At 38.5% G+C, this 24,246-nt stretch overlaps 1 protein-coding gene and 1 non-coding gene across 2 annotated transcripts in view; both read right to left on the bottom strand.

Moving 5' to 3' along the window:
• The window catches only part of MOXD1 (monooxygenase DBH like 1), an 84,932-nt gene that overhangs the window by 13,118 nt on the left and 47,568 nt on the right, over positions 1–24,246 (bottom strand). Inside the window, 5 exon segments of the mRNA XM_027603947.2 lie at positions 3,589–3,648; positions 4,819–5,010; positions 6,101–6,267; positions 7,816–7,918; positions 8,203–8,382. Of these exon segments, the coding sequence (XP_027459748.2) occupies positions 3,589–3,648; positions 4,819–5,010; positions 6,101–6,267; positions 7,816–7,918; positions 8,203–8,382 (702 nt within the window).
• On the bottom strand, positions 18,390–18,501 carry LOC113928131. The gene has a single exon (XR_003521812.2). It is a non-coding gene; the product is annotated as a U6 spliceosomal RNA (small nuclear RNA).

Here is a 24,246-nt window from a genome sequence, read left to right as displayed (position 1 = left end):
GTTACAACATATTTTCTACAGTGTTGAATTTTCAACACTGATCTGCACTCGGAAAATAAAAAAGTTACCGGCAGAAACGGATTGTGAGAAGATATTTCATCATAAGTGATGGAAATAACAAAAAGATATTGGGATTACATATTTAAGGGCTGCAGGGAAAAATAAATCAACCAAGAATTCTGTATCCAGCCAATCATCTGTTCTTCAAAAAGTGAAGGTGAAAAACTTGGCAGTATTGTTCATAGTTTTAAATTAATGCAGTGGGTAAAATGCAATGATTTTACAAATTGCAGAACACAATGTTTTGCACTTGATGAGCAAAGCAGGATTGGGCAAAGGGAGAAGCTGATTTACAAATGAGGTTACAAGTGATGCCTCAGTAAAAATCATATTTAATTTATCCTTCAGCTGGGATGGCTATTTGGAGTGGTACTAAATTGTAGGAAGGGAGCCAGGCATTTGTATCTTCCCATGAACCAGTCATTGGCTGCTGGCTGCCCCACTGCAGGGAGCATAACTTCAAGTGGGGCATTCCCTGACACCAAGGGCAATGCCCAGTGAATGACACGGTTTTGAGTTATCATCTGGTATTTTCAGTGGCTAGGTTTTAGATGTGCTGGCCCTGAAGACAGACAGTATCCAGTCAGACCACCAAAATATCCCCTAAAATAATAAGGTATGATGTCTGAGGTAAAATATTTCATGCAAACAAAATCATATATAAGGCATGAGACAAATAAAGCCAACACCAATGGACTAACTGTACTCTGTGCTCATTTTTAATACTCCTCTTCCCCATCCTAATTGAAGATGAAGATTATCTTACTGTTTATCATTCTATTGCTTTTCAAACCCTTTACACTCCATTTATTGACGTATGTATGCATCCCTAAATGACATTTTCATTTTGTATGTTCTACTTTAGATACATGACATCATACTGCCTATGGTCGGCTGCAAACTTGCCATTTCTGTTCTTCCGATACATTCGTGTTAACATACGTAGCTTTCATTCATTAATTTTCACAGATATATACTATAAATATATTCTACGGACATATTATATTATATTTATTTGTTCTCTTTTTGATAAATAGTTGAGCTGTTTCCAGCTTTGTGTTCCTGTGTTGTTACATGCTACTATGAATATTTTACATATTTTCTCCTAGAACACTTCCTGCAAAAGGAACCTTAAGGTGAAATCCACACAGGAATGGAACTGGGTAGAGCATCTATGAGTCTCCAACTTTACCAGATGATGTCATGCTTTTCCCCAAAGGGGTTTTATAAATTTACATTTAGCTGTGTGTGAGGACTCCAGTCTTAGCACATTGGAATTGCAATTTTAAATATTGCCAAACTGATGGGTAGAAAATATCTCCTTCTGGTTTAAATTTGCATGATCCTGATTTCAAATGAAATTTAATTTCATCCTTTCATATGTTTATTATCTATTTGGGCTTTTATTTCCGTGAAACGTTTGTGTCTATTGCTCTTTTTCTATGGTCTATTTGTTTTACATTACTGATTTATGAAATTTCTTTTATATGCTGGATACTAATGCTTTATGAATCTATGTGTTGCATTTTTTTTTTCAGTTTAAAACTTGTCTTTTCACTTACTTAATAGTGCTTTTTGGTAACCAAAAGATTTCAGGTAGTCAAATTCATCAATCTTTTATAGTTCGTGCTTTTTATGTTTTAAGTTCTTATTACCCCCAACATCATAAAAATATATTCACATGTTTTTCTCCCAATTGCTTTAAGATTTTCCTTTTCACATTTAAATACTTAATCTACGTGTGACTTGCTTGTGTATTGTATACCTAGTTGTGCTAGTATTCTTTAATGGAAAGTCCATTCTTTCCCACTTAAATGGTTACTGTGTCTGTTCTAAACCAAGTTTTATAGGGTGTTTGTAGGTCAGTCTCTAAGATTCCTATTATGTACCACTATTCTAACTCTGGACCCAAATACACTATCAATCATCATAGCTTTAAAATAAGCCTTCATATCCAGTAGCTTGTCTCCATCTTTTACTTTCTAGTAGTGTCTTGCCTGTTATTAACCCTTTGCTCTTCTATGTAGATTTCAGAATCTATTTGCTCCATATAAAACCTAAAACTGTAAAATTTTTAGAAATACGAAAAAATAAGAGAAAATCTTCACAGCTATGGCTAGGCAAAGATGTCTTAGTTAGGATACCAGAACCTCAAATCATAAAATCTCTCTGAATTTTTTTTTACTGAAATTATATCAAATTTATAGGCCAACTTGAATAGAAGGATTATCTTTATTTTATGGAACCTTTCTATCCATGAACACAGTATCTCTTCATTTCTTTAGGTGTACTGTAAAGTTTTGCAAATAAAGATTTGTAAGTTTTTCCCCATGGAGATCAAGCACATCTAATGTTAGATTTTATTTCTATAGAACTTAGAGTTTTAAAATGCATTTTCTTGAGATAGTTTCTTAACTATTCTTAGTTTGTAAAATGTATTTATACTATTTAGTATTTATGCTAAAATAGTTTTAGATATCAATTTTGAGGAGGTTTTTGATGTAGAAAATTATATCTGTGAATAATGTGTTTTGCTTCTTTGCTTCTTCCTTTGTGATCCATATGTCTCATTTTTTTTCCTTTTCCAGTACAATGTTGAATGGAAATGATGATAATAAATATTTTTGTCTTCCTTCTGATATTAAAGCACTACTTCTAATATCCAAGTAGTTTGATATTTGCTACAGATTTTTCATAGTTAAACTTCATCTGGCTAAGACAATTCTCTCCTATTCCTAGTTTATAAAATGCTCTTTTTTTTATTACTCACTTAAATCTTATGAAGACTTTTTTCTTCCCCTATTGACCTGATCACATGTCTTTTTCCTTCAATCTCTAGTGTAGAATGGTATTAATGTATTTTCTATTTTAAACCAATTTACATTCCTTAGCTAAGCCCAAATTGGTCCTAACATTACATTTTTCCCTAACATTACATTTATATATAATGCTGAACTTATCCATCAAAGATATTTCCATCAGGTGCATGTTGTTGACCTCTTTCATAGTGTCATTACCAAGTTTTAGTATTAAGATTATGCTAACTTCATAAAATGAGTTGGTGGGAGTTATTTCCTGGGAGAAACTATGTAAAGCATGAATGGTCTATTTCTTGAGTGTTTGTCAGGACTCCTCAGTAAATCTGCTGGACCAAATTTCTCTTTGGGTCAGGATGCAATTCATTCTTCCTTTTGAAGTTCTTGATTCATCTAAGTCCGGACTCAAGCAGATGGTCACTTGCGACCACAGGTCTCTAATTAATATGATTTGGTGAGAAAAAACTAGATGACTAGAATAGCTTTTCATGAAAGGGTTAATAAATTATACTGCAAATTTGCTGTAGAATCATTAGTTAATCTGATAAAATGCTAACATAGTTCTGATTTCACTTTTATGGTGTTTCTTGCTCAAGATGTTCAAGAATTTTGCCTCCAAAATAGGAATGCTTTTTGCTTTTTCTCCTCTAAAATCAAAGTTTATTCCTCCTTCTCCACAAATGAATTTTAATAATCATAAAAATTTTCTTACCCAAGTCATCCGGGATCTATCTTTTGTGTTGTAACGACACTCAGTAATTAGATTATCTCCCTAGAACATAAAAATGAAAGCTTTCAGTTTGGAGTTTTAGGCTGTTTTATTTATCTAATACATTTGTAGGCCAATAGTTTTATTTGCTATGTGAGTAGATTCATTAAGAAATTTGATCCAGGGGAACCTTGAGCTACTCAATTCTAAGACTGTCAGTATAATAAACAAGCAAACAAGCAAATAAGTCTCTCTCAGGTCAGACTCCACCATGTTCTAGCTGCATGACCTTAGGTAAGGAAAAGAATTATCTGGGCACAATTTATTTATTTATTTAAAAAATAATTATATAAAATAGCTGTTATTTTGCACAGCTTTGTGAACAGATTAAATGACATAACATGCATCTAGTTCTTAGTGCAGATTAAACACTTCATAAATGTTACCCACAGATACTAGTTATTATGATGCTCTCTTTATTTATATTATTTTCTTTAAAGGTCTTTAGTCACATCTTTATTTCCTCACAACAGAATTGTGAAGCAAAGTAATAGTTATTGTTCCAATGTTTTCTAACTTTTGAACAATTCAGCATACACAGAAAATAATTTTGTTTATGGTTCACCACTCAGGTCAATGGACAGGCTATTCATGGACCAGAGGCAGCTTGTGCTGGGTGCTGGTCCCTAGATTTGCTCTCCTGGCCTACTACTCAGAAGGCCCATGGATCAGGATGTCAACACACTGTCCTTCCACACCGTCCTTCCACAACCCCAGGTACTGTTGCAAGCTGGATAGTTAGTTCTGTCCAAAACTTTTGTCAAATGAAAGAATTATCCTTATCTTCATTTTTACTGAAATCGAACCTCCCAAAACTCTCCTCTGGTATAAAAAAAAAAAATCTCTGATTTTTGTATTACCAGAATTGCAACCCAAAGGTTTACTAGAAAGTCAAGTAAGAAAAGAGTAATGTTTGGTACTCAGAACCCAAGTTTTTCTTTTCTTTTTAAATCAACAACTTGAGTTGCCCCTGGGAATGGTAAGAAAAGTGAGTTTGATTTTGGGAATCAGATCAAACACATTCCCTGGGTTCTGCAACACCCACAGTGGGTGGCTTCAAGAATGTGAATACCATGAGCAATTCACTTTACTGGTAGAAAACCTTGCTAAATCGCAGTAGATAGATGCCTTGACTTTTCTAAGATTCAGTGAAAAAGAACAAAACATTCATACTGGTAAGATTGTTTGCTCTTCCCTAAGATACTGAAACTCCTGGAAATTGAAGTCAAAATCGTCATCATAAGCCAGTAATCTCATTTCCTCCCCTTTGCGAAAATGACGGAGCCTGATGCCCCTGCCAGCCAGGTGAGCATGGAGAAGAACAGCAAACACACGGATTCCACTTGGCTTTTCAGCTTCCAGAGCCTACAGGCGGGGCATACAGAGGAAGACACAATTAGCCCAAACAAGCACATGTTCAGACAGTTCACCATAAAAGAGACTTGGAGGGACAACTGAGAAGAAAATCTAAAGCAATTTAAGTGAATGCTTGAGCAGCCAAACATTTTGAATTAGCATTTTTTGTGATTTATTCCTAGCAGTGTTATCTTTGTGAAGTAACATTTGCAGGCAGAAAAGAAAGGGAAATAATGCTTACTGAGGACCTACCAGACCACTTCTAAATGTTATCTTTCTTTTTCCTTCTTTTAGGAGGTAAAGAGTCAATCAAAGCTCTTGGCAAAAAGATTCCAGTATGTTAGTAACCTGTAAATAGAAACTCTTAAAAGGAGAAATGATTCCTACTTTCCAAGATAAGAAAACCAAGTGGAAGAGTGGAATTCCATGAATTGCCCTTGGTCCTACAGCTAGTACATGATGTCATGGCAATTTGAATCATGATCTAAATAACTCAAAGGGCATAATCTTTCCACTTCATCAGTCTGCCATCTGTCTACAATATAATAGCTTATAATTTGTAAAGAATATGATCCATGTTGAAATACATTTATTTAGGAAAAAAGAACTGTATATGGAAGCAGCCATAATTAAATATTTTACATGGTTTTCCTTACTCAATATGCACTTTTATATTAGGTACTCTTGCTCTTTGGTTTATGTAGGAAGGAAACTATAAAGCAGAGAAAAGCAGAAAAAAAATGAAAATTAATAATGGAAAAAACAAATCTGGAAAAGGTGAAGTTGAGAAATGGAAAAGAGACCACAAGAACCAAGGTAGAAATTGTAAAAGATAGTGTCAAATATGAAAAAAAAAAACAAAGGAAGTAGGTCAGGAAGGAAAACATCCTGGAAGTTACTCTTGTCCAGAATTCTACTCCTACAGCCTTCAAGATTTAAAAAAGCAGTCAAAGGGTTGTCACAATGATAAATAATGGCTTTACAGCGTGACAACAAGAAAAAGATTAATAACAACAAGCATGAGATTTTCCAAACATAGTTTTCCAAGAGCATTGATGAATCTATGAATAGTAGCTCACAGACTCGATGTTCCACATACCTCTTCTAAGCATTCCAGAGTGCAGTGACCCTCAGACCGGAATTCAGGCATCCCTGGAGGGATGGTGTGGAAGAGGCTTACCCAGAGGCCAGCCTCAATCACCCCAGCATCATACTTCCTTATATCTGTCGTATGAAATAACCTCAGTCCAGAATTATCTATTAAGCCTGGAATAAGAGCAAATAACTAAAAGTGAGTTTGAGTTCTTAAAAAAAAAAAATTTCTCCACATTCAGTTGAAATGGACTTATTAATTTTCCTTAAAATCTCACAAGGGAAAGAATTACAAGTAAAGATTAATGGGAGACAACATTCAGTTTCACAAACAGCAATTAAAACATAAGTCACCATATTGTCTGCAACCATCTTTTACTTACACAGTACACCATGGGAAAAATGTTCGTGTTGTCTAGCTGATATATTCTACAATGATCTAACATAAAGATAGACCAAAGGAAAATTCTAAAGTCATTCATCAGAATATAGAATAACTCAGCAAAAACTTTATTTTATATTGTTTTCGGGTAAAGTTCAGTAACATTTCCATAGAGGTAGAAGCCCCTTGGTCTAGAAATCATCTGCTGATAGAATAAATTACTGATGATTAATTTTCTTTATAGTTTGCCACCATTCTTTTAATCACTCAATGAACAGTTATTCAATCAACAAAAAATATTAATGATCTATTATGTGACTAGAAAGCACGACAATAGGCATGTGGGGATGAAAGATGAGTAAGACACATTCCTCGCTGAGACAGTTATCAAAAGGACAGAGAGTCCCAACCCCCTCATAAATTTGTTCTCCTGACTTTGAAACTTTCTGCAGGGCTGACTTACCTACCCGTGATTACCAAATTGACACTTTGGAACCACTGGCACATACATAATTTTATATTAATTGGTGTGATTATTTTTATTATTTCTCTTTCTCACTATACTATAATTTCCACCCGGTTTGGTGTGTTTTTCACTCATGTTGTATCATTAAGCACAGACTGGAGACAGAGCTGGTGCTCAGTATTTGCTGAATAATTGCACAAATCAGTGTAAAATAATAACTTTGAGTTACTTCTGTTGAGAACTTCATATTGAATCTTTCAACTTTTTGGTTTTGGATTATTACATAAGAAGGTTTAGAAAAGTAGATTCACAAATCAAATGTAAGTACAAACCCTCTTCATTTCAATATCATATTACACAGTGTGTCTGTACATATAAACATAACATTTTCTAGTGTGATGAATGGTAGCATTTCATATGTGCAGTTAGAAAATGTTTCATAAGCACCATCTTTGGGGAACTAACTTATATCACAAGGAGAAAAATCTATTATCCTATTTCTTGGAAAGTAGGATGCAAATTGTTTTTTTAAGATCACTGACCACGTGTGTTCATTTTGCCTGGTTCAGTGCTGGTTAATCACTGTTGCCTCAGTGTAATTTTTTATTATTAACATATAATGTATTATTTGTTTCAGGGGTACAGGTCTGTGATTCATCAGTCTTACACAATACATAGCACTCACCATAACACATACCCTCCCCAAAGTAATTTTTAACAGTATTCTCTTTTGCTCTAAAAAAGTATCCTAATTTGGATGAAATTTGTATAGGTTAATTCCTTCTAATACTGGGTGGTGGTTTATTTCAACCCTGTTAAGATACTTACAAAACTTTTAAAAATCATAGGTAAAATATATGAAGAATAAACTCACCCTCCTTATATGTCGGATTGTCATAATGGACTTCCAGGAGCACATAACGTGGATCTAACGGAGTGCCAAGCGATAATCCAACATGAGGTGGATAGGAAAAACCCTAAATAAGGCAAATTCCATGAGACGTGCCCTATGAAAGTCCCTAAAAGTTCTATTCCACTCAAAAACCAACCATTCTCAAAGATATTTCGACATTCTGGATCTCCATAATATAGAGTGGATATAACAAAATGGCATAAGGAGAGAATCGCTTCCAATGGGAAGAAAAATAAGTCACCCTCCTATCAGAAATAATGTATAGAGATTTACTTATAAGTATTAGAACCGAAGGGGAAAAAACATGATCCATGAATAGTGTCACATCTCAGTAATCATTGGTCCCACCTCTCCACCAATGGCCCAGGCAAAAATAACGGTCTCGCAGGTGAGGAATGCATCGGGCATGTTAGGGTGGTAGCACTCGTGGCCATAGTCCAGGACACTGTCGTTAAAGCTGCTGCTGCACTGGTAGAGCAGGATGTGGTGGACCAAACTCTCGTGGCCTCTCTGTATCAGTGGCTCCACCTGAACAAGCACAAACGAGAGGGAGGATGCCATGAAGCAAACCACCCTACAATCCCTGCGGTAAGCAGGAAACGAGCATAAATGATGATTAGTTTTTCAAAGGAATCGTGTTCTCAACTATGTAAAGGTTATGATGTGGCTCAAAAATATTTTGTTCTGGAGAAGACAACAATAATAATGATGGTGACGGTGGCAACAGCGAAGGTGAGGTAACCCATGGGGAGCCTGGGTGGCTCAGTTGGCTGAGGGTCCAGCTCTTGGTTTCAACTCAGGTCATGATCTCAGGGTGGTAAGATGAAGCCTCACGTTGGGCTCCACGCTCAGCGGGCAAAGTCTGCTGGAGGTACTTTCCTCTGACCCTCCCCCGACTCACGCACCCTCTCTCTCTCAAATAAATAAGTAAATCTTAAAAAAAAAAAAAAAAAAGATGAGATAATGCTTTCCTCCAGGAATCATAAGATTTGCTGATCTGTTTGGGTTTTGAACTCACTTTTGTTTTCCTTAGCATTCTGTGTGGCAACTGTTTCCAGACCTGCTTTCTTCCAGGCTTCTTTGCCCTTGGTTCCCTTCCCTCTTTTTTCTTTTCTTTTTTTCACCACATTAAAAAAAAAAAAAATCAAGGCTGTAGATAGACACAAACTCCCTCAGTCTCCCTCTCTTCCACCTCAAAATATTATCTTTATCCATCCTTATTGAAGGTGATAGGTGATGTCTCATTCGTCTATTACCTATCTTTCTATCAATCATCTATCCATTATCTATCTATCTATCTATCTATCTATCTATCTATCTATCTATCTATCTATCTTTCTTTCTATCTATCGTCTATTTGGCTATCTAGTGCTAAGCATAGTGCTGGACACAAAGTAGGGCTCAATAATGGATATTTTTATTTTAGTGACTAAAATCGAATTCTAATAAGAATCTTACTATTAGAATTTGGGAGAGAAAACAACATTGTAGTGATGTGCCCCTGTAACACTGCTCAAATTAGGAGAGGGAAAGTAGAAACCAGTGAACAGAGAATGAGCGGTCAAGTTGGTTCTAATACCGACAGCACAATGCATGTGAGCATGTTCCTTCCGTTGTCCCTCCTGGGAGTTCCCTTCATAACACCTGCCCACCTCAGCCCTGGAACTCAGGAGGAGCTAAGTGCATCCACAGGTCCCCAAGTGCCTTACCTGCCGAGAAAGTGCAGTACTTAGCGTAGTTAAACACAAGGCTCCAGGATTCTTTGAACCCTCCATACATCTGCTAAAGAAGTCCTGGTGTGTCCCTAAATTTCCAAGACTTTACCTGTCCTAGAGTTCAACACCTCTGCCTTTATCCTTAACTACTCAAATGCAGGCAAATGCATTTTGAACCCCTTGCTTGTTCTCTGCTTTAGACATGCATATAAAGATAAAATGTTTTTAGCTATTCTCTCCTAAGGCTTTCCATTTTGATTTTCTACATAGTTTTTCTCTCTTTCTTTTTTTTAATCAGAAAATGGAAGCAGCCACCCAGGGAAACGGTATGTAGAAGGCAAAGATCTGAATAAGCAGCCAGGGTGGGGGGTTCCACTTTGTAAATCCAGCTTGCCTTTGTGTTGCATTGTGAGTCATGCTGGGGCTAACTCACATGCACATTTTTAACATCACATTCACAGAAATGACATTGCACATGGCTTTGTTTGCACTTGTCTCATCTCTAAAGGACCAGGCACCCCGAAGGCAGAAACTATTTCCTATTTAGCTTGAAAATGACAGTTATTGTTTAAGCATGGTTGCATAATATATTACACAGAAGGGTAACCTAGGATTTCTATTAGATTTTAGTTCCCACATCCAGTTTGAGCTTTCTTGTGAGACTAACTTATGTGGGCACCTCAGCACTCCAAGGGGGAGGGGGCATAGTACGTCCACAGGAACACAGGGACGGGAGACATTTTCACAAAGTGCCTTATCAGTTCAGGCAGAACCTGGAGGTGGTGCTGAGCTCCACAAGGTCGGTCCCAGAAAGGAGCCATTAGGGCAAAGGAGAGATGACTGCTGCCGAGGCAGCTACAGAAACAAATGGCCTTCACCGAGGCACAGCGAGAGCGAGCTACGAGTGTGCATGGGGAACATATTAAATAAGGCTGGGTGGTGCCTGCCTTTAAGGAGTTTCACGTTCAACTTCTTGGAAGAACCTTTTAGGAGCAAGTGTTTATTTATTTATTTCTTAAATACAGTAAGTGCTGAAACCAACACCAAGCTTCTAAGCTACTAATGCATTCTAGGAACAGTAATAATAACAACTGTATTTTATTTAGCACCTACTCTACTATCTGTCAGCCACTGGATTCGTCATTTCATTTAATATTGACAACAATCTATCAGGTTAATGTTATTGACTCCATTTCACAGATGAGAGAAGTAAGACTCAGAGGATTAGGCAACAAGCCCAAAGTACCATAGGCAGGAAATGGTAGATGGGGATTTGAGATGAGGCTGGACTGACCCCAAAGTCAGTACTCTCCTAGCTGCCACACGTCATTGCAGGAGATGTGTCAGGCCCTGGAAGCTGCTGCCACCGACAGGGAGGATGAAGACTGGGAGCCTTACGTCTGGGGGGAAGGGTCTCCTGCCCCCCTTGCCCCCCTTGCCCCCCCAGTCCGAGCGTCCGTTGGCCCTTAGGGAGACGAGACAGATAGTGGTCTTTTGATATGTTCTTTCCTAAGGAGAGCAAATAACAAGGTCTTTCTTCAAAACCTGGTGAGGTCTTCAAAGAGAATTAAGTTGTCATTACAAACCGAGGGGACAGCCTGCAAGTTTTCTCCAAGAAAAAAATACATTCATAAGATAACAAGGAAACTTCCCGCATGCAAACCTGAGCACTGTTCATAGGAGAAAATATGAAGGCTTGGAAGAAGCAAAGCTCTTGGCAAAACGGAAAGGATGTGAGAGATGAAGGTGCAAACAAAGAAAGAGAAGTGAGGATAACTATGGAATGAAGGCGCCACTAATATCAGAGACAAAACGCAGGTTATCAAACCCCTGAAGAAGAGAAGCATTTCTGGAGAAGGAATTTTAAGATGACCACGTGGGATAATTAAGTGAGACCTGAGGATATTCCCATGGGTAGGCATAACCTATTCAGTGCAGGGGGCAAGATTCGGGGAATGGGAGCATCTTGACCGGAGTGGGACTGGCTCTCTCTCTCTCTCTCGGTGCCCCACACAGAGCGGAATTCCCCACAAAGCTTCCTGCCACGCTTACGGAGTATAGCGAAGCCAGTGCCCTGCCCCCAATCCCAGAAAAATACTGCTGCTCATTTCCTGCTGCTTCCTCAACCAGCTCCACAAACCTCGGAAGCAGTCGCAGCCCTGCCGGGCCATTCTTGCCGAGACTGGCGAGCACTATATGAAGCTGGAGAGAGAGGTGCTCCATGATACAGCCTTCTTGCAGGTGGAATGCAAGCGTTAAACACTACTCTTTCTTGTGTACTCGGGAATTGTCCACGCAAGAAAAACTCCTCTTTTCGCATCATTGCACCGTTTGAAATAATCATTTAATTTTTATATTAAAAATATTTCGGAGACAAATAAGGCTGTGTGAATCACTGCTTCTAAGGGGCAGCACTTAAACAGGGTGACTTATTTTGGTTACTTCAGAGATGTCACATCATCATCACAATCTAGATAGGAATGCCAAAAGTTGCCTCTATTCAAAAAAAAAATATTAAGCTTAAAACAATTGTCAAAGAAGGTCGTGCCAACATAAGGTATACAAATGTGGATAAGTGGGTATTTCTGAGACCGGAACAAACATTTAATTTCATTTTTGTTTTAGGCTGGCTATATGACGGCAGAAAAAAAGAAATGAAATAGAAAATGCATACGGAAGTGGGTGGCAGGGACACCAACATCTGATGACATATTAAACCGTGTTATATGACATATTGTTATTCCTGTGTTTTTGTACACAGGTGGGATTTGCAGACCAGAACAGATGGGAATTCCCTACATCCTCCTTCATATGCATTAGAGGCCAGGCAAGGATGGTCTGGCACCTGGGGGTTCTCTGTTAGCTCCCATGCAGAGCAAAGGAACACTCTAGAAAAGAAATCACAGATGGAATGGGGATGAGGGGGAAACCTTTGATCTGAAAGATTTTTAAGAGTAAAACAGTCTTCAGTTAGTTCAAGTAACTGAAACTTTGGGGTACCCTTGAGAGGACTTAGGAGTAAAAAAGAAAACAAGAAAAAAAGAGAGCTGCTAATCATAGCCAAGGCCAAGGTGGAAATTAACATCGACTATAAAAATGGGACTTGAAAAGCCCTAAATATCACACTGTTCTCATGACCCCATCGTCTTCTCTTACCCTCTTTATCCAGGTCAATATGTCTAGCAGAATCCCTGCCACACACAGACTGCTTAATAACTATTTATTGAATGGAAATGAAGATTTTCCATGAAGCCTTTCCATCAACAAGACTGAGTTATCAAATTCATTGCCTCCTAATTTCTTGATTGTCTCAACGCCAGTGACCTACCCTGCCTCCCACTCCAGCCACCCAACCCCACTGTCCCACCCTGCACTTACAACCACCCAGGACTGTGCTCCCTCTGAAACTCTTTCTGTCCCTCTTTCCTGCTCTGTTGGTTCTTTCACCCCTCACCAGTCTCTCAACCTGTCACTTTTTCCCAGGAGGTTCCTTGAAACCAACCCCTCACAACTGACCCAGACACTCACAACTGTGAATCAATTCTGTAATCTTCCCCTTCTGATCCTCCACTTGTACTGAAATACTGAGGATACTCTCACAACCATTCATATAAAAGCTCAAAAGTCATGATTCACATTTGTACTTCCGTGCATCAATCTTTATTTTGCTCTGTGTTCTGTTCCTTGGCTATGGATGAGTATAACCTGTTCAGTGCAGGGTACAAGTCTCAGAAAATGAAAGCTTTTGCTCCCATTGCAAACATTTTAAAATCTATGTATACCTCCTAATCAGCTCTTGGTAAATGACTCAATTATTTTGGTAACAGAGGAAAGAATTTCTGTTCACTCCGTAGCTGCATGAGGGCAGAGTTGGACACAGTACTATTAGGAAAAAATTTTAATTACATAAAATAATGAAATGATCCAAAGAATCTTACTTGGTATGACCTTGTTGTTTAGAATAGAAAGAAATAGGGATAAGACAAAAACTTCTAAGTGTGTCAGAATTCCTTGGAACATAGAACCAAGGCACCCTATCAGAATAGGAGGTAAGAAACTCTTAGTGGAAATGTATATTATCTTTCTGTCATTAAAGGTTTGGGGTCCTTGACAAAACTGTGCCTGCCTGATGGTCTTTCACAAACACCCACTGGCAAACAGATTATGTTCCAAAAAGACTTCTCCAAAAAGCCACTGAACATTGGCAAACTTAAGAATCCACATGCTTTTGCAAACTTCAAATACCAATTACCTCAACAATAACAATAAGCATATTTTTTGCTTTATTCCCTTGTACTGGGTTGAAGAGTGTCCCTCCAAAATTCATGTCCGCCGGGTACTTCAGAATGTGCCCTTATTTGCAAATGTTATTAGTTAAGAAGTTACACTGGAAAAAAAGGTGGGTGGGGGCGCCTGGGTGGCTCAATCGCTAAGCATCTGCCTTCAGCTCAGGTCATAATCCCAGGGCCCTGGGATCAAGATCAAGTCCTTCATCGGGCTCCCTGCTCAGTGGGGAGTCTGCTTCTCCCTCTCCCGCTCCCCCTGCTTGTGTTCTCTCTCTCTCTGTCTCTCTCTTTCTGTCAAATAAATAAATTAAATCTTAAAAAAAGAAAAAAAAAAGATAAGGTTACACTGGCTTAGGATGGGTCCTAAATCCAATGACTAGTGTCTTTATAGAAGAGAAAGGAGAAGGAGATTCAGACTCAGACATACACACAGAGAAGCTGATCATGTGAAGATGGACACAGAGATTGGACTCAAGCTGCTTACAAGTCAGGGAAAACCAGAGACCAGAAGCTGGAACAGCCAAGGAACAATTCTCCCCTAGAGCATTCAGATGGAGCATGGATGGTCCTGCTGATGCCTTGATTTTGGACTTCTGGCCTCTAGAGCTGTGAGAGAATAAATTTCTGTTGTTTCAAGCTACCTGGCTTGTGGTCACTTATCACAGCATCCCTAGGAAACTCATACATCTTCCTCTCTCAATTTTTTTATCATAAACTAACAATTCACAGATTTGTACACTTACACCTAGGTCATGATTGTCCCTGCATTTGTTTGAGACACAAACTTATTACAAATATACTTTGTTTCCTCTTACATGATTGATGTTAAATAATTCCATATAGTTACTTAGTCTTAAGGCTATTTTACTTGATGAATATGCAAGTGCTCTTGAGAAAGTTAAGTAAGTTTTATTATCTATAGCTAAGTATATGTATGTTTTACTTTAGTTTTTACTTTTGGAGGGTAAAAAAAGGAGCAGGGGGTAGGGGTTGGGGTGGGGGTAGTTCCCTTCTTGACTTGTCCAAGGATACTGAGCTCAGTGTGAGAAAAACAGGAGGTTATTAGAGCTCTTATGAGCAATTTTCCTATACTTATTCTTCCAAGTCTACCCATTTCAGATGTTGCTTGTTGAAACATGAGTAGAACATAGCTCTCCAAAAACAACTTGCAATTCAACAAATTAAAAGTTAAAACAAAAGGAGAGAAGTGATGGGTAGAATGTGTAATGAGCTGGAAATTTGGTAAATCTCCATCACTTTTCTTCCTGCCCATTCTTGTTCCTGGCACTGTGCTTTATATACCCACCCCAGGCACAGGCTGATGTCCACACGGAAAAGCCAGTAAACCATCTCTGACAGAGGTTATCCAAAGGGCAGCTGGCTCATAATGCAATGCTGCCTATGAAAACATTTGAGCCAAAGCTAGTGGTGTAGACAGATGATTATAAAATCATGCTGATATGCTCATGGGACTACGGTAGGATAATAGATAGTATCTACCTGTCTTGCCCTCCTTATCCTCATCCTTAATGGGGAGATCTCTTTTAGCATAACAATATATTCAACTTACAAGAGACAACCAAATTGAGCAAGAAAATGGTATCATTGTCTCACAGGTAATCCACTCTGAAAAAGGTCAGAGTTCAAAGCACAACCTGACTTGCTGATGTGGTGTCAAGGGGCCACAGCTTGAATGGACTGGGCAGCTAAAGCACAGGAAGTGATAGTTAAGTGGAACAGAGATGAAGAGAAGGAAAGAAGGGAAGAACCAAGGGAGAGGAGACTTCTGGGAAATAACTTATCCCCCCTCTCACTGCAATCCTGATTTCTTATGGAAACTAAGATGTGTGTGGCCATGCTCTGTCAGCCATAACTGACCAGTTCAGGAATGGGCACCCAACACATCAATCTTTCCTTGGGACTTTAAAACTATGAAGAAGAACTCAAAACCTTCTGGAAGCTGGACATTGTGAAAGAAGTCATTGTGTAGTGAGATCCAATAAAGTTGGTGCACAAAAAAGTTCCAAAGACAAGATGGTCTCAGCAGGGTTTGAATACTTAAGTTGTTTCTGAACCAGCTGCATCTCTGCCATTCTCTGGCTTACTTGTTCAATCTTTCTTCTTATTTCATGAGTGAATTCCTTTCTATTTCCAAAACTAGTACAAGTTGGGTTTCTGTTATTTGCAACCAAGATTCCTGATTAAGAATCAAACACAAGTAAATATATATCATCAATTCATCAATTCTATGTGTGCATTTTTACATGTGGTATCTGAAATTGTCTTCTTTTTTCTCTTAGGAACTTTTTGCTACATAAAACTATTTTGTTTTCATTTTACTCTTTCATTTTATTTATGGTTCTTAATTGGATCTGGGTACATTAATAACAAAGTTCCTTCTATCAATGTCCTCGAAAAGCAAGATGGGAAATATAATCACACCCTATAAAACACACAAGTGCCTCTCTCCTTTGCTTACTGATTCCTGATATATTCCACATAGGTATTTAGTATTAAGGCTGGCTTATTTTGAGAGTTTTTTTTTTTTTTAAGACTTGTTTATGTGTGACCAGGAAAGTCCCAAGGAAGGGGGATATTAATTCTCTAAGTCATAGCTCCAGTTTTAACGTTTTTTGATATTCTTTCAGGGAATATCACCTCTATGACTTCCAGCCATACAAACGAGTATGGCACCAGCACGGTAAAGCAGTCAACTACTCCATGTTCATCAGTCTCAAGGACTGGGATAATCACGGTCTTGACACCCATAGCAACATTTAAAATGGCAACACTGGGGGTCTCAACAAAAAGGACTTCCCTCACCTCAGTTTCACAAAACATACCCCAGAAGCCATGACGATGAGCATGATCACAACCCTCAACAGTTTAGTGACATCTGCTGCTTCATCAATAACAAGTATGTATCATCTTTATTTTTTTAAGAATGAAGGGGGGGAAATCAGAAGGGGAGACGAACCATGAGAGACTATGGACTCTGAGAAACAAACAGTTATAGAGGGGAGGGGGTGGGGGGATGGGTTAGCCTGGTGATGGGTATTAAAGAGGGCACGGACTGCATGGAGCACTGGGTGTGATACCTAAACAGTGAATCATGGAACACTACATCAGAAACTAATGATGTAATGTATGGTGATTAACATAACATAATAATACAATAACAAGTATGTATCAGAACTGACCCATGTTTCCTATGCTGAACATAGTTGTGAAATGCTACAGGTATTCCATTGTGCCATTCTGCAAAAATAGAAATGTAGATGATGACGTCATGTTAAATAAGTTAGTGGTATAGATCCTGGTATTCTTGTTCCTGTAGAAAATGAGTTTCCAACTTAATCAGGCTGAATAATGACTGTGAATAAGTGAGGTGTCCTACCAGGGAATTGTCCTTCAACGTGGTTTGAAGTTGTGTCACGCCTTTAATTCCTGGGCCCTCATTAGAGAATAGAATTAGGCAGCATCAGTCTACATGATTTTTAAACCAAATGGCTAACTTTGGGTTTCATCCATTTGTGCCATAAAGATATTTTCAATTGGTATTCGAATCCACATGTGCAGTATCAGTGTCATTGCTCTTCATTTGTTTTGCATTTGTTCAAAATAGAATGCCCGTGAAACCATAAATTCAGAACCTCACAATTTTCTTAACTTATTCAAAGTGCAGTTCAACTTAAAAGCTAGTGATTACATTTATCAGAAGAGCGGACTTTCTGGGTTTTTTTCTGTGTGTTTTTATGTGTTTCTACTCTATAGTTTTATTACGACAATGTATGTTTTGAAATCAACTGTAATGTCTTAAGAGCTCTTGATGTGATAACACCAGAGCAGGTTCAATTGCCAGTTTATTCAAAAGGAGAAATTTCAGTAAGAACGGTTTACTCAGATTGGATCTGGTTGCGAGATTACAGCTGTGTTGCCCAGACTTATTGCTAGGCATGAACTCTTAAGAGGACTAATAAGGAAAAAAAAATTCCCCAAATCGTGCTGCCTCTGAGGTTGTGGTAGAGGATCCAACTCCAGCAACACAAACACATTCAGATCCTGGGTTGAAGCCCCAGGGCCAGGCGGGAGGGACCCACTGGAGGAAGGAGAGCCAGAAGTCATAGACACAAAGCCGGCTGGGGAGCATTTCTACCCAGAGACTCTCTCCTCCTCCATTCAGCATTCTTATGTAGAAATTCAGAGTCTTAGCTTATTTTAATGTTATTTAGAAAACATGTTTTTGTTCTGTTTTGTTTTCATCTAGTCACAGCAACTATTAATTCTCAAGAAAATATATAGTTTCAAAATTTGATATTGGCAGCTTTGTTGGTATTGTATTAATACTGGGAGTTTTGTCGATTCTTGACATTGGAGACAAAATGTATTATTCAAGAAGAACTATGTGAGTTTTGATTGGTCAGGACATTGTTATTTCTGTATTTCCTTAAATGTCATGACAAAATCCCAGAATGGGGCCATAGACTTATGAGTTGCATTCCTATTAATCCTCTATGCCCAAAGTAAATTGTTGAAAAACGTGGAACACCTCACGAATTTGCGTGTCATCCTTGTGCGGGGGGGGGGCCATGCTCATCTGCTCTGTATCATTCTGATTTTTGTATATGTGCTGCTGAAGTGAGCACTATTAAGACTGTTTTACTTGATGAATATGCAAGTGCCCTTGAGAGACTTAAAATATTATGATTTACAGTCATCGATTTCTGAATGTGAAGTAATTAGGCTCTTTTGCCAAACACCTCAACAATATAAACACAAACAAAGCAGAAAATTGCCTTTGAGAAAGTTTGTAACAGCATTCTTGTGTCTATTGTTCTTTGAATTTTTAATAGATTATTCATGAACTCTAAGGTAGCTGTTAGCCCTATATTAACAAATATTAACATTCAGTTAACTGAGATATTCAATAAACTAGGGGTCACCTAGCTCCTCTAAGAAATGTTAAATTAATACCTATATGGCCAGCAAGGAATAGTGAGAGACCTGGAGGTCAGAAGATTGAGTTCCCTTCTTGGTTGTGCCACCGAACAGCCATGTGACATGACTGTGAGCGAGTCACAGCACACCGGCTTTCTCCCGATCAGACTCTAATGCTCGAATCTGTGTGTAGACTAGATGAAAATAATAATGAATTTATATTTATATCTATGTCTATTCATTTAATCCTCAAAACAACCTGATGAACTTAGGTAACAGAATTGTCACATATTTTATAAATGCAGAAAATAATGCCCACGTAAGTTAAGAAAACTGCCCAAGTGTCAGAGCCTGGATTTGACTACTGGTGACCCGGATCAGGAATCGGTGCTCCTAACCACCACACTGATATATTCGTATCTTTAATGGCAGGGGAGTAAATGAGACAGGGTCAGTGCTCTACCAAGGTCACTTCAGGGTCACTTAACCTTTTCTGTGTACCTGCCACTCAGGTTCTGGGGGCCTTATTTCTCATCACTTGCACCTATGACTTTCCTCAAAGGCCTGATCTTGGGCTCACTTTGCAGGGAGCAAGAAATGCCCGAAAATGTACATTACTCTGAGGAAGGTGGTATGAATGTCCAGTAGCTTTGAATCAGATGGGACCAACTCTAAACAAAATTTATGTTTTTCCTGGGTGCTATGGACTGAATATTTGAATCCTCCTCAAATTCATATTACGGATACTCTAACCCCCAAGGTGATGATTTTGGAAGGTGGGGCCTTTGGAGGACAATTAAGTCATGGGAGCAGATCTCTCATGAATGGGATCAGTGTCCTTATAAAAGAGACCCCATAGAGTTCCCTTGCCCCTCTCACCATGTAAGGACCCAAGATGAGAAGATGGTCATCCATGTGGAAGTGGATCTCACCAGACACCGAATCTGCTGGCACCTTGATCTTGGACTCCAGAGCTGTGAGAAATAAGTTTCTGTTGTTTATAAGCCACCCAGGCTATAGTATTCTGTTAGAGCACCCCAAGTGGACTAAGACCATGGGATGAGGTTAACGCTGGAAATACAATGCAGTAACACCCTTTTTTGGCCTTTCCCTGTCCTCAGCCTTACTCCCCCACCTTGTGTTCTCTCCTGGCACTTCCTTAATCAGTCACAAGCACATAAATCCTCGTCTCAAGGGACTACGTCTGAGAGCCCAATGCAGCATAATGGGAGAGCATTTTTTGGACCCCACTGTTGGGGGTTTGACTCCAATGTTGGGGGTTTAAATCTTGCTCCATTATTTTCTTATTTATTTATTGACTTATTTATTTCTATTGAAGTATATTTGACATCTAACATTGTGTAAATTTCAGGTGTACAACACATGGATTTGATACTTTTAAATATTGTAATATGATTGTCATTATGAACATGCTTTTGTACCAGGCTCCTGACATTTTTAGCCACACCATTTGGCTAAGCATGATTCCCACTTCCCTTGAGGGGCCTAAACCCATCGATCTGATCCCATCCTTGAAATGAACTTAAGTTGGTCAAATCACAGGGACTTTTACGTAGTGGCTGACAGAAGAGCTATCCATCTGAAGCATGAAAGAGAAACTGCTACTTCAGGAGTTTGGGCTGCTATTTTTCTACCATAAGCGAAAAGAGCCTGAGGATGAGGACCACACGACGTTAAGGACAAACCTCAAAATGAAGCTGTAGCTCTTGAAACATAACTCTCTGGACTAAGGGATTTGCTTAAAATAAACCCAAGCAACATTCAGTTGAAAGAAAAACGAGTTTGATGCTGGACTCATTTAGGACAATTGTTATTATCAAGGACAACTGTTTTCTTCAGCCACTTTTTGTCTTTCCCCTCTTTAGACCAGGAACACTGAGATCTGGATGAAGTCAGAAGCTCTGTTAATTCAGACTTCTGAAAAACACAAAAAGAAGTTCCCCAAATAATTAGTAGTTGAGTTATAGAATGTGTTTGAAAACCACATTTTTTTCATGAGAACACTGAATATTTAGAACATGCTGAAGCAGTATGATTCATCCTAATTTATCTTCCTCATCTTCAAAATGTTTTTCAAGTTACCGTGTAGGCACAGCATCCACTCTGGTCCACACTTCCATACATCCCACCTGGATTACACCAGGAGCCACCTACTTGTCTTCCTGGATGCTTAGGAGGCTGCTTTCTGGACAATGCTTCCTCTCCCAACTAATCTTCCCAAGTCACTTTTCATCTTGTTAATCTAACTGATAATTGGCAATGGCTCCACACCACCCATCCTATAGCTGATGAAGTCCACACTTCTATTTCTGACATTCAGGATCTTATGTGGTTTGCTGCACATGAACTACACGGTCCCATATGCATAAATGCCCAACCACAGGAATCCCTTCCTACATGACACACCATGTCCTTCTTCCTTCCATGGTTTCGTTCAGGGTTTATTCCATCCAATATGTCCTCCTAGCCACTCTTGGAAGTCCAGGTTTTGGGGCACCTGGGTGGCTCAGTTGGTTAAGCATCTGCCTTCAGCTCAGGCCATGATCCCAGGTCCTGGGATTGAGTCCCACATCAGGCTCCCTGCTCAGCAGGGAGTCTGCTTTTCCCTCTCCCCCTCCCCCTTGTGCTGGTGCTCTCTCTCTCTCTCTCTCTCTCTCTAATAAACAAATAAAGTTAAAAAAAAAGAAATTCCAGTTTTTTTTTTCCCCTGGATGCCTTTTCTGATTATTTTGGCACACATTGGCCTTGTTCCTCTAAGCTTTTTTCAGGAGGCAGAGCTATGTGGTAGCATAAGCCAAAGACTTGGTTTGGAATTCAACATCTGGCACTCAATAGCTGTGTGACCTGAGACAGATTGCTGAACTGCTGAATAAGAAAACTCAGTTTTCTTATTTACAGAATGAAAATACAAATCAACTTTTTTTTAGTTCACTGTAAAAAGTAAAGGAGAAAACGTGTCTAGCATATCATAATTTGTATCAAGCAATTGAAAACTATACTCCGTTCTGTGCCACTGAGCACTATATCTTTTTTTAATTGGATGAAATTATTGCATACATGAGTTTTTCTCCTTCGTTGGAGTAGCAACTCACTGTTCTGCCACTTGTTGACAATTCATTATGTGGAAGAGACTTCTTCAAGGCCTTTATTATTTGTTGTAGTTATCTGTTGTAATTAAAATATAATGTCAAAATAAATCTTGCTATTTTTTAGTATGCTATTGCTTACATCTTTATAGGTAGGAGCTGTTTTTAAATGGTAAATTGAATTGATTTTCAGGTTAATCTGCATTTGAAACCCTGGCAATTCATAGAATTGAAAATTCATATAAAGTAGATATGATTTTACTGTTTCACACTGCAGAATATGGTTCAGAGAACTTTCCCCCACAGTTTTATTAGTCAACACATGCCTTTCAATGCAGCAATATGTATATCAAAGGTGTGAGTATATATGGATTTCTGTCAGTCTGATTTAGAGTGGAGAGACACACGTGGATCAAGACGTTTTATGGAGCATAAGAATGCAGGAAGGGAGAACTTCTCATAGGAACATAGTTCGACATCCAGGACAACAAGGGAGAGAGACTTATGCAATAAAATACATAGACACTACAACTTTATTTTATGTGACCCATCTCTTATCCTGGAGAAGTGAATTAAAGGTTAATAGAGGAAAGAATCAGAAGCAGCACTCAACTGAGCAAGGATAAGTAAACATTAAATTAGCAAAACAATGACGAAAATCATTGCAAGTAAAGGGCTAGATCCTTTAAAGTAGTGAGAAGGAAGCCAAGACTACTGAGTCAAGGGATGAGAGGTCAGAGTAAAACCTACCTTGCTGGTACCTTGATCTTAGACTTCTCAGCCTCCAGAACTATGGGTCACAAACTTCTGCAGTTTAAGGCATCTAGTCTATGGAATTTTGTTACAGCCACCCAAGCAGACTAATATGGAGAGTTCTTAAATGGCATAAAGCTGAAAATAATTTAAGGTTGCTCTTTATGCAATTATATTAAATTTAGACAATGGACTACCACACAGTCATAAAATAATAAGATAGTTCTATACATACTGTAGTGGAACATTTCCAGGACATACCATTAAATGTAAAAAGCAAGAGTCAAAATATATAAGTAATCCCATTGAGGTCTACAAATAAAAGCAAGAAAAACTACGTGTGTGTGTGTGTGTGTGTGTGTATGTATGTATGTATGTATGTATAAAAAGAGAGGGATGAAAATATACACAGAAGTAGACCCAAAGAGATATAATGGCATACATATAGAAAATTTCAGAAAAATATAAGAAAATATTAACTTGGTTTATAGGAAGTAGAATGTGAATGGTAGAAGTTAGAACTTTTTGCTTTTTACTTCATGTCCTTCTGCATTTGAATTTTTACAGTGAACAAGTATTAATTTTATAACATATGTTTTATTTATTTATTTTTAAAAGATTTTACTTGTCAGAGAGAGAGAGAAAGCACGAGCAGGGGGAGTGGCAGGCAGAGGGAGAAGCAGGCTTCCTGCTGAGCAAGTAGCCCGATGCAGGACTCGATCCCAGGACCCTGAGATCATGACCTGAGCTGAAGGCAGACGCTTAACCAACTGAGCCACCCAGGTGTCCCAATATAACATGTGTTTTAAATTCTGGTTTCGTCACTTCCTAGCTGAATGTCCCTGAGAAGTTAATTAATATCTGAGTCTCTATCTCTTACCCCACAAGGTGATCGTGACAATTACATGAGACCTTGGGAAACCCCTCAGAGGGCATGGTATATACAAAGCATTCATCAAATGTTAGTTTTCATATTTCCCATGCATAATCTATCTATGATATTACATATGTATGATATATAGGCCATGCTATTATACTTAATTATATAATCCAAAGTCTCTAAAAATCTTCCAAATTGTTTATTTCCCTACACAAGGCAAAATAATCTATTTCCTCTCATAATGTTTTAAGTTAAAAATTTGTTGTTTAGAGACGACATGTTGGTTCTCTGAAAACCCAATTATAGCTTCTGAGTTTTTAGGCTGTTAGAAAAACTAAGAGTCTTGTATCCCAAACCTGTTGTCAAGACTTCACAGCCCAATGGCAGATGTCATATATGAGGCTCACCCCTGAGCAGGCACAGCTCCTGCTGGGAGGGTCCCAGCAAAGACACTGAGACCTTCCTTGGTTCTGCATCAAACGTTTTCTGTCTCTCTGGGTTGTTTTTCCTTTTTGGTCTCCTTTGAAGTAACAGTTGCTAGTCTGCTTTTTGTTGTTGTTGTGGTGGTGGTAGTAGTGCATGTTTTTTTTTTTTCTTTTACAGTTTAAAGGCCTAGTAATTCCATCCATGAAAGGACAGAATTCAATTACTAACAGATGAGCCTCATGATAAAATGCCACAACCCCAAATTAGAAGAAAGAAAAACAACTTAG

This window comes from Zalophus californianus, chromosome 7 (genome assembly GCF_009762305.2).
Source record: "Zalophus californianus isolate mZalCal1 chromosome 7, mZalCal1.pri.v2, whole genome shotgun sequence".
Classification (NCBI taxonomy): domain Eukaryota; kingdom Metazoa; phylum Chordata; class Mammalia; order Carnivora; family Otariidae; genus Zalophus; species Zalophus californianus.
Note: the sequence above shows the minus strand (reverse complement) of the source record. Positions and strands in the feature narration are given on the sequence as shown.